Source organism: Anomaloglossus baeobatrachus, chromosome 9 (genome assembly GCF_048569485.1).
Source record: "Anomaloglossus baeobatrachus isolate aAnoBae1 chromosome 9, aAnoBae1.hap1, whole genome shotgun sequence".
NCBI classification, from domain to species: domain Eukaryota; kingdom Metazoa; phylum Chordata; class Amphibia; order Anura; family Aromobatidae; genus Anomaloglossus; species Anomaloglossus baeobatrachus.
The window spans coordinates 221,228,780-221,241,683 of NC_134361.1; the positions used below are offsets into that span (position 1 = coordinate 221,228,780).

Consider the following 12,904-nt stretch of genomic DNA (forward strand, 5'->3'; position numbering starts at 1 on the left):
ACAGCTCAGCAGACAGTATCACACAGGAGAGGATTAGATACACAGCCCAGCAGACAGTATCACACAGGAGAGGATTAGATACACAGCGCAGCACACAGTATCACACAGGAGAGGATTCGATACACAGCCCAGCAGACAGTATCACACAGGAGAGGATTAGATACACTGCTCAGCAGACAGTATCACACAGGAGAGGATTAGATACACAGCCCAGCAGACAGTATCACACAGGAGAGGATTAGATACACTGCATAGCAGACAGTATCACACAGGAGAGGATTAGATACACAGCTCAGCAGACAGTATCACACAGGAGAGGATTAGATACACAGCTCAGCACACAGTATCACACAGGAGAGGATTAGATACACAGCTCAGCAAACAGTATCACACAGGAGAGGATTAGATACACAGCTCAGCACACAGTATCACACAGGAGAGGATTAGATACACAGCTCAGCACACAGCATCACACAGGACAGGATTAGATACACAGCTTAGCACACAGGATAGGATTAGATACATAGCTCAGCACACAGGATAGGATTAGATACACAGCTCAGCAGACAGTATCACACAGCAGAGGATTAGATACACTGCTCAGCAGACAGTATCACACAGGAGAAGCTTAGATACACAGCTCAGCACACAGTATCACACAGGATAGGATTAGATACACAGCTCAGCAGACAGTATCACACAGGATAGGATTAGATACACAGCTCAGCACACAGTATCACACAGGAGAGGATTAGATACACAGCTCAGCAGACAGTATCACACAGGAGAGGATTAGATACACAGCTCAGTAGACAGTATTACACAGGAGAGGATTAGATACACAGCTCAGCAGACAGTATCACACAGGAGAGGATTAAATACACAGCTCAGCAGACAGTATCACACAGGACAGGATTAGATACACAGCTCAGCAGACAGTATTACACAGGAGAGGATTAAATACACAGCTCAGCAGACAGTATCACACAGGACAGGATTAGATACACGGCTCAGCAGACAGTATCACACATGAGAGGATTAGATACACAGCTCAGCAGACTGTATCACACAGGAGAGGCTTAGATACACGGCTCGGCAGACAGTATCACACAGGAGAGGATTAGATACACAGCTCAGCAGACATTATCACACAGGAGAGGATTAGATACACAGCTCAGCAGACAGTATCACACAGGAGAGGATTAGATACACAGCCCAGCAGACAGTATCACACAGGAGAGGATTAGATACACAGCTCAGCACACAGTATCACACAGGATAGGATTAGATACACAGCTCAGCAGACAGTATCACACAGGAGAGGATTAGATACACAGCCCAGCAGACAGTATCACACAGGAGAGGATTAGATACACAGCTCAGCACACAGTATCACACAGGATAGGATTAGATACACAGCTCAGCAGACAGTATCACACAGGAGAGGATTAGATACACAGCCCAGCAGACAGTATCACACAGGAGAGGATTAGATACACTGCTCAGCAGACAGAATCACACAGGAGAGGTTTAGATACACAGCTCAGCAGACAGTATTACACAGGAGAGGATTAGATACACAGCTCAGCAGACAGCATTACACAGGACAGGATTAGATACAGAGCTCAGCAGACAGTATCACACAGGACAGGATTAGATACAGAGCTCAGCAGACAGTATCACACAGGACAGGATTAGATACAGAGCTCAGCAGACAGTATCACACAGGACAGGATTAGATGCACAGCTCAGCACACAGTATCACACAGGAGAGGATTAGATACACAGCTCAGCAGACAGTATCACACAGGAGAGGATTAGATACACAGCTCAGCACACAGGAGAGGATTAGATACACGGCTCAGCAGACAGTATCACACAGGAGAGGATTAGATACACAGCTCAGCAGACAGTATCACACAGGAGAGGATTAGATACACAGCTCAGCAGACAGTATCACACAGGAGAGGATTAGATACACAGCTCAGCAGACTGTATCACACAGGCTAGGATTAGATACACAGCTCAGCAGACAGTATCACAGAGGAGAGGATTAGATACACAGCTCAGCAGACAGTATCACACAGGACAGGATTAGATACACAGCTCAGCACACAGTATCACACAGGAGAGGATTAGATACACAGCTCAGCAGACAGTATCACACAGGAGAGGATTAGATACACAGCTCAGCACACAGTATCACACAGGATAGGATTAGATACACAGCTCAGCACACAGTATCACACAGGAGAGGATTAGATACACAGCTCAGCACACAGTATCACACAGCAGAGGATTAGATACACGGCTCAGCAGACAGTATTACACAGGAGTGGATTAGATACACAGCTCAACAGACAGTATCACACAGGATAGGATTAGATACACCGCTCAGCAGACAGTATCACACAGGACAGGATTAGATACACCGCTCAGCACACAGTATCACACAGGAGAGAATTAGATACACTGCTCAGCAGACAGTATCACACAGGATAGGATTAGATACACGGCTCAGCAGACAGTATCACACAGGACAGGATTAAATACACAGCTCAGCAGACAGTATCACACAGGAGAGAATTAGATACACTGCTCAGCAGACAGTATCACACAGGATAGGATTAGATACACGGCTCAGCAGACAGTATCACACAGGAGAGGATTAGATACACAGCTCAGCACACAGTATCACACAGGATAGGATTAGATACACAGCTCAGCACACAGTATCACACAGGAGAGGATTAGATACACAGCTCAGCAGACAGTATCACACAGGAGAGGATTAGATACACGGCTCAGCAGACAGTATCACACAGGAGAGGATTAGATACACGGCTCAGCAGACAGTATCACACAGGAGAGGATTAGATACACAGCTCAGCAGACAGTATCACACAGGAGAGGATTAGATACACGGCTCAGCAGACAGTATCACACAGGAGTGGATTAGATACACAGCTCAACAGACAGTATCACACAGGATAGGATTAGATACACCGCTCAGCAGACAGTATCACACAGGACAGGATTAGATACACCGCTCAGCACACAGTATCACACAGGACAGGATTAGATACACCGCTCAGCACACAGTATCACACAGGACAGGATTAGATACACAGCTCAGCACACAGTATCACACAGGAGAGAATTAGATACACTGCTCAGCAGACAGTATCACACAGGAGAGGATTAGATACACAGCTCAGCAGACAGTATCACACAGGAGAGAATTAGATACACAGCTCAGCACACAGTATCACACAGGAGAGGATTAGATACACTGCTCAGCAGACAGAATCACACAGGAGAGGATTAGATACACGGCTCAGCAGACAGTATCACACAGGAGTGGATTAGATACACAGCTCAGCAGACAGTATCACACAGGATAGGATTAGATACACGGCTCAGCAGACAGTATCACACAGGAGAGGATTAGATACACGGCTCAGCACACAGTATCACACAGGATAGGATTAGATACACAGCTCAGCACACAGTATCACACAGGAGAGGATTAGATACACAGCTCAGCAGACAGTATCACACAGGAGAGGATTAGATACACAGCTCAGTAGACAGTATCACACAGGACAGGATTAGATACACTGCTCAGCAGACAGTATCACACAGGAGAGGATTAGATACACAGCTCAGCAGACAGTATCACACAGGAGAGGATTAGATACACAGCTCAGCAGACAGTATCACACAGGATAGGATTAGATACACTGCTCAGCAGACAGTATCACACAGGAGAGGATTAGATACACTGCTCAGCAGACAGTATCACACAGGAGAGGATTAGATACACTGCTCAGCAGACAGTATCACACAGGAGAGGATTAGATACACGGCTCAGCAGACAGTATCACACAGGAGAGAATTAGTAACACGGCTCAGCAGACAGTATCACACAGGAGAGGATTAGATACATGGCTCAGCAGACAGTATCACACAGGAAAGGATTAGATACACGGCTCAGCACACAGTATCACACAGGAGAGGATTAGATACACAGCTCAGCAGACAGTATCACACAGGAGAGGATTAGATACACAGCTCAGCACACAGTATCACACAGGAGAGGATTAGATAGACAGCTCAGCAGACAGTATCACACAGGACAGGATTAGATACACGGCTCAGCAGACAGTATCACACAAGAGAGGATTAGATACACTGCTCAGCAGACAGTATCACACAGGAGAGGATTAGATACACTGCTCAGCAGACAGTATCACACAGGATAGGATTAGATACACGGCTCAGCAGACAGTATCACACTGGAGTGGATTAGATACACAGCTCAACAGACAGTATCACACAGGAGTGGATTAGATACACCGCTCAGCACACAGTATCACACAGGACAGGATTAGATACACCGCTCAGCACACAGTATCACACAGGACAGGATTAGATACACAGCTCAGCAGACAGTATCACACAGGAGAGGATTAGATACACAGCTCAGCACACAGTATCACAAAGGAGAGGATTAGATACACAGCTCAGCACACAGTATCACACAGGAGAGGATTAGATACACTGCTCAGCAGACAGAATCACACAGGAGAGGATTAGATACACGGCTCAGCAGACAGTATCACACAGGAGTGGATAAGATACACAGCTCAGCAGACAGTATCACACAGGATAGGATTAGATACACGGCTCAGCAGACAGTATCACACAGGAGAGGATTAGATACACGGCTCAGCACACAGTATCACACAGGATAGGATTAGATACACAGCTCAGCACACAGTATCACACAGGAGAGGATTAGATACACAGCTCAGCAGACAGTATCACACAGGAGAGGATTAGATACACAGCTCAGTAGACAGTATCACACAGGACAGGATTAGATACACTGCTCAGCAGACAGTATCACACAGGAGAGGATTAGATACACAGCTCAGCAGACAGTATCACACAGGAGAGGATTAGATACACAGCTCAGCAGACAGTATCACACAGAATAGGATTAGATACACTGCTCAGCAGACAGTATCACACAGGAGAGGATTAGATACACTGCTCAGCAGACAGTATCACACAGGAGAGGATTAGATACACTGCTCAGCAGACAGTATCACACAGGAGAGGATTAGATACACGGCTCAGCAGACAGTATCACACAGGAGAGAATTAGATACACGGCTCAGCAGACAGTATCACACAGGAGAGGATTAGATACATGGCTCAGCAGACAGTATCACACAGGAAAGGATTAGATACACGGCTCAGCACACAGTATCACACAGGAGAGGATTAGATACACAGCTCAGCAGACAGTATCACACAGGAGAGGATTAGATACACAGCTCAGCACACAGTATCACACAGGACAGGATTAGATAGACAGCTCAGCAGACAGTATCACACAGGACAGGATTAGATACACGGCTCAGCAGACAGTATCACACAAGAGAGGATTAGATACACTGCTCAGCAGACAGTATCACACAGGAGAGGATTAGATACACTGCTCAGCAGACAGTATCACACAGGATAGGATTAGATACACGGCTCAGCAGACAGTATCACACTGGAGTGGATTAGATACACAGCTCAACAGACAGTATCACACAGGATAGGATTAGATACACCGCTCAGCACACAGTATCACACAGGACAGGATTAGATACACCGCTCAGCACACAGTATCACACAGGACAGGATTAGATACACAGCTCAGCAGACAGTATCACACAGGAGAGGATTAGATACACAGATCAGCACACAGTATCACACAGGAGAGGATTAGATACACAGCTCAGCACACAGTATCACACAGGAGAGGATTAGATACACAGCTCAGCAGACAGTATTACACATGAGAGGATTAGATATACAGCTCAGCAGACAGTATCACACAGGAGAGGATTAGATATACAGCTCAGCAGACAGCATTACACAGGAGAGGATTAGATACACAGCCCAGCAGACAGTATCACACAGGACAGGATTAGATACAGAGCTCAGCAGACAGTATCACACAGGACAGGATTAGATACACAGCTCAGCAGACAGTATTACACAGGAGGGGATTAGATACACAGCTCAGCAGACAGTATCACACAGGAGAGGATTAGATACACAGCTCAGCAGACAGTATCACACAGGAGAGGATTAGATACACTGCTCAGCAGACAGTATCACACAGGAGAGGATTAGATACACAGCTCAGCAGACAGTATCACACAGGACAGGATTAGATACACAGCTCAGCAGACAGTATTACACAGGAGGGGATTAGATACACAGCTCAGCAGACAGTATCACACAGGAGAGGATTAGATACACAGCTCAGCAGACAGTATCACACAGGACAGGATTAGATACACAGCTCAGCAGACAGTATTACACAGGAGAGGATTAGATACACAGCTCAGCAGACAGTATCACACAGGACAGGATTAGATGCACAGCTCAGCAGACAGTATCACACAGGACAGGATTAGATACACAGCTCAGCAGACAGTATCACACAGGATAGGATTAGATACAGAGCTCAGCAGACAGTATCACACAGGAGAGGATTAGATACACAGCTCAGCAGACAGTATCACACAGGAGAGGATTAGATACACTGCTCAGCAGACAGTATCACACAGGAGAGGATTAGATACACAGCTCAGCAGACTGTATCACACAGGAGAGGATTAGATACACAGATCAGCACACAGTATCACACAGGAGAGGATTAGATACACAGCTCAGCAGACAGTATCACACAGGACAGGATTAGATACACGGCTCAGCAGACAGTATCACACAAGAGAGGATTAGATACACTGCTCAGCAGACAGTATCACACAGGAGAGGATTAGATACACTGCTCAGCAGACAGTATCACACAGGAGAGGATTAGATACACAGATCAGCACACAGTATCACACAGGAGAGGATTAGATACACAGCTCAGCACACAGTATCACACAGGAGAGGATTAGATACACAGCTCAGCAGACAGTATTACACATGAGAGGATTAGATATACAGCTCAGCAGACAGTATCACACAGGAGAGGATTAGATATACAGCTCAGCAGACAGCATTACACAGGAGAGGATTAGATACACAGCCCAGCAGACAGTATCACACAGGACAGGATTAGATACAGAGCTCAGCAGACAGTATCACACAGGACAGGATTAGATACACAGCTCAGCAGACAGTATTACACAGGAGGGGATTAGATACACAGCTCAGCAGACAGTATCACACAGGAGAGGATTAGATACACAGCTCAGCAGACAGTATCACACAGGAGAGGATTAGATACACTGCTCAGCAGACAGTATCACACAGGAGAGGATTAGATACACAGCTCAGCAGACAGTATCACACAGGACAGGATTAGATACACAGCTCAGCAGACAGTATTACACAGGAGGGGATTAGATACACAGCTCAGCAGACAGTATCACACAGGAGAGGATTAGATACACAGCTCAGCAGACAGTATCACACAGGACAGGATTAGATACACAGCTCAGCAGACAGTATTACACAGGAGAGGATTAGATACACAGCTCAGCAGACAGTATCACACAGGACAGGATTAGATGCACAGCTCAGCAGACAGTATCACACAGGACAGGATTAGATACACAGCTCAGCAGACAGTATCACACAGGATAGGATTAGATACAGAGCTCAGCAGACAGTATCACACAGGAGAGGATTAGATACACAGCTCAGCAGACAGTATCACACAGGAGAGGATTAGATACACTGCTCAGCAGACAGTATCACACAGGAGAGGATTAGATACACAGCTCAGCAGACTGTATCACACAGGAGAGGATTAGATACACAGATCAGCACACAGTATCACACAGGAGAGGATTAGATACACAGCTCAGCAGACAGTATCACACAGGACAGGATTAGATACACGGCTCAGCAGACAGTATCACACAAGAGAGGATTAGATACACTGCTCAGCAGACAGTATCACACAGGAGAGGATTAGATACACTGCTCAGCAGACAGTATCACACAGGAGAGGATTAGATACACGGCTCAGCAGACAGTATTACACAGGAGTGGATTAGATACACAGCTCAACAGACAGTATCACACAGGATAGGATTAGATACACCGCTCAGCAGACAGTATCACACAGGACAGGATTAGATACACAGCTCAGCAGACAGTATCACACAGGAGAGGATTAGATACACAGCTCAGCACACAGTATCACACAGGAGAGGATTAGATACACTGCTCAGCAGACAGTATCACACAGGAGAGGATTAGATACACAGCTCAGCAGACAGTATTACACAGGAGAGGATTAGATATACAGCTCAGCAGACAGCATTACACAGGAGAGGATTAGATACACAGCCCAGCAGACAGTATCACACAGGACAGGATTAGATACAGAGCTCAGCAGACAGTATCACACAGGACAGGATTAGATACAGAGCTCAGCAGACAGTATCACACAGGACAGGATTAGATGCACAGCTCAGCACACAGTATCACACAGGAGAGGATTAGATACACAGCTCAGCAGACAGTATCACACAGGAGAGGATTAGATACACAGCTCAGCACACAGGAGAGGATTAGATACACGGCTCAGCAGACAGTATCACACAGGAGAGGATTAGATACACAGCTCAGCAGACAGTATCACACAGGAGAGGATTAGATACACAGCTCAGCAGACAGTATCACACAGGAGAGGATTAGATACACAGCTCAGCAGACTGTATCACACAGGCTAGGATTAGATACACAGCTCAGCAGACAGTATCACACAGGAGAGGATTAGATACACAGCTCAGCAGACAGTATCACACAGGACAGGATTAGATACACAGCTCAGCAGACAGTATTACACAGGAGGGGATTAGATACACAGCTCAGCAGACAGTATCACACAGGAGAGGATTAGATACACAGCTCAGCAGACAGTATCACACAGGACAGGATTAGATACACAGCTCAGCAGACAGTATTACACAGGAGAGGATTAGATACACAGCTCAGCAGACAGTATCACACAGGACAGGATTAGATGCACAGCTCAGCAGACAGTATCACACAGGACAGGATTAGATACACAGCTCAGCAGACAGTATCACACAGGATAGGATTAGATACAGAGCTCAGCAGACAGTATCACACAGGAGAGGATTAGATACACAGCTCAGCAGACAGTATCACACAGGAGAGGATTAGATACACTGCTCAGCAGACAGTATCACACAGGAGAGGATTAGATACACAGCTCAGCAGACTGTATCACACAGGAGAGGATTAGATACACAGATCAGCACACAGTATCACACAGGAGAGGATTAGATACACAGCTCAGCAGACAGTATCACACAGGACAGGATTAGATACACGGCTCAGCAGACAGTATCACACAAGAGAGGATTAGATACACTGCTCAGCAGACAGTATCACACAGGAGAGGATTAGATACACTGCTCAGCAGACAGTATCACACAGGAGAGGATTAGATACACGGCTCAGCAGACAGTATTACACAAAAGTGGATTAGATACACAGCTCAACAGACAGTATCACACAGGATAGGATTAGATACACCGCTCAGCAGACAGTATCACACAGGACAGGATTAGATACACCGCTCAGCAGACAGTATCACACAGGACAGGATTAGATACACCGCTCAGCACACAGTATCACACAGGACAGGATTAGATACACAGCTCAGCAGACAGTATCACACAGGAGAGGATTAGATACACAGCTCAGCAGACAGTATCACCCAGGAGAGAATTAGATACACAGCTCAGCACACAGTATCACACAGGAGAGGATTAGATACACAGCTCAGCAGACAGTATCACACAGGAGAGGATTAGATACACAGCTCAGCAGACAGTATCACACAGGAGAGGATTAGATACACAGCTCAGCAGACTGTATCACACAGGACAGGATTAGATACACAGCCCAGCAGACAGTATTACACAGGAGAGGATTAGATACACAGCTCAGCAGACAGTATCACACAGGATAGGATTAGATGCACAGCTCAGCAGACAGTATCACACAGGAGAGGATTAGATACACAGCTCAGCAGACAGTATCACACAGGACAGGATTAGATGCACAGCTCAGCAGACAGTATCACACAGGACAGGATTAGATACACAGCCCAGCAGACAGTATCACACAGGAGAGGATTAGATACACAGCTCAGAAGACTATATCACACAGGAGAGGATTAGATACACAGCTGAGACATGTATTTGTACATCAGTTTTCACGCTTCTCAGGTTCCTCCACCACAAACATGGCGCCTTCTGTGGATGAGACTCTGGAGGACGTGAATCAGCGTCTGGATCGGCTGCTCCTGAGAGTGATGGACGACCTGGAAGATCTGAAGGAGAAGAGACAATGTCTGAACGGTGTCATAGAGGAGGTGAGTGATGAGCGCTCGTCTCATACACGGATATACAGCTACACCGGTGGTGTTATATCTCATTTCCCAGTGTCTGACGGTATTATACATGATATCTCAGTGTCTGGCGGTATTATGCGTTATATCTCAGTGTCTGGCGGTATTATACATGATATCTCAGTGTCTGGTGGCATTATGTGTATATCTGGTGGTATTATACATGATATCTCAGTGTTTGGTGGTATGTGTATATCTGGCTTTATTATACATGATATCTCAGTGTGTGGTGGTATGTGTATATGTGGCAGTATTATACATGATATCTCAGTGTCTGTGGTATTATGTGTATATCTGGCGGTATTATACATGATATCTCAGTGTCTGGTGGTATTATGTGTATATGTGGCGGTATTATACATGATATCTCAGTGTCTGGTGCTATTATGTGTATATGTGGCGGTATTATACATGATATCTCAGTGTCTGGTGCTATTATGTGTATATGTGGCGGTATTATACATGATATCTCAGTGCCTGGTGCTATTATGTGTATATGTGGCGGTATTATACATGATATCTCAGTGTCTGGTGGTATTATGTGTATATCTGGTGGTATTATACATGATATCTCAGTGTCTGATGGTATTATGTGTATATCTGGCGGTATTATACATGATGTCTCAGTGTCTGGTGGCATTATGTGTATATGTGGCGGTATTATACATGATATCTTAGTGTCTGGTGGTATTATGTGTATATCTGGCGGTATTATACATGATATCTCAGTGTCTGGTGGTATTTTGTGTATATGTGGCGGTATTATACATGATATCACAGTGTCTGGTATTATGTGTATATCTGGCGGTATTATACATGATATCTCAGTGTCTGGTGGTATTATGTGTATATATGGCGGTATTATACATGATATCTTAGTGTCTGGTGGTATGTGTATATCTGGCGGTATTATACATGATATCTCAGTGTCTGGTGGTATTTTGTGTATATGTGGCGGTATTATACATGAAATCTCAGTGTCTGGTGGTATTATATGTATTTCTGGTGGTATTATACATGATATCTCAGTGTCTGGTGGTATTATATGTATTTCTGGTGGTATTATACATGATATCACAGTGTCTGATGGTATTATGTGTATATCTGGCGGTATTATACATGATATCTCAGTGTCTGGTTGTATTATATGTATATCTCGTGGTATTAAACATGATATCTCAGTGTCTGGCGGTATTATGTGTATTTCTGGTGGTATTATTCTACATGATATCTCAGGGTCTGGCGGTATTATGTGTATATCTAGAAGTATTATATATAACATCTCACTGTCTGGTTGTATCATATCTCAGTGTCTGGATGTGTTATGTGTATATGTGGTAGTATTATACATATCTGTGTGTGACGGTATTATGTGTATATCTGGCGGTATTATTACAGATATAATCGGTATTATATGTGTCGTTCTCAGGGATGGCTCTGCCTTTCTCAGTCGCGGTATTCTATGGGGAACAAGTCCGTGTCCTCGCTGCAGTATACGCCAGAGATGACGCCTTCCTCGTTTGTCCAGGACAGGTGAGGGCGGTATTTTATTTCTTCCATATATCCTTTATTTTTCTGTATTTTCTGCTCTGTATGGTCACAGCAGAAATATCCCACCATGAAATCATGCGGTCACACTGACACTGGTTCATGAAGCTGATGAAGCGGGTGGTCTGCGGGGTCCGCAGCGTCCTGCACCTGTGTGTAGGGATAACTATGGCCATATAGCATTGCTCCTCACCTGTAGCACCGCAGCCTCGGACGTCTGTATCATCAACCATTGTGTGACTACAGCTCCCAGCATGTCCTGACAATCATACACAGCCGCAGTCATTCCGCCATCTTTCTCCTGTCTGTGCAGTGCTGCGGACGATGGGGGGACCACATTCACTGCAGAACGCGTTCAGCCGGAGACGCAGGACAAAGTGACGGAGCGGAAGCTCCCGGAGGTGGAGGATATTGGGGCCGCAGATCACGGTGAGTCCATATGTGGAGGAGGACCCATCTTAGGGGGCTGCAGTGACCTCTAGGAGTTTGCTCCTGGGTAGGAGGAGTGGGGGGTCACACACAATGGAGGTATTAGTGTAGCATGTGTCCTCCTCTACAAAATGCTACACTAATACCCTAGTCGGACACCATTTTGTAGAGGAGGACACATGCTACACTAATACCCTAGTCGGACACCATTTTGTAGAGGTGGACACATGCTACACTAATACCCTAGTCGGACACCATTTTGTAGAGGTGGACGCATGCTACACTAATACCCTAGTCGGACACCATTTTGTAGAGGTGGACACATGCTATACTAATACCCTAATCGGACACCATTTTGTAGAGGTGGACACATGCTATACTAATACCCTAGTCGGACACCATTTTGTAGAGGTGGACACATGCTACACTAATACCCTAGTCGGACACCAT

At 45.5% G+C, this 12,904-nt stretch overlaps 1 protein-coding gene across 2 annotated transcripts in view; it reads left to right on the top strand.

Annotated features, from left to right (window-relative positions):
* The first annotated feature begins 10,265 nt into the window (after positions 1-10,265).
* Positions 10,266-12,904, top strand: part of LOC142251619 (vacuolar ATPase assembly protein VMA22-like) — an 86,413-nt gene continuing 83,774 nt past the window's right edge. For both annotated transcript variants that reach the window (XM_075324589.1, XM_075324588.1), the window contains exons 1-3: positions 10,266-10,441; positions 11,907-12,010; positions 12,339-12,454. In XM_075324589.1, coding sequence (XP_075180704.1) covers positions 10,313-10,441; positions 11,907-12,010; positions 12,339-12,454 — 349 coding nt within the window. In that variant the 5' untranslated portion in view covers positions 10,266-10,312. The remainder of the gene's footprint in view (positions 10,442-11,906; positions 12,011-12,338; positions 12,455-12,904) is intronic.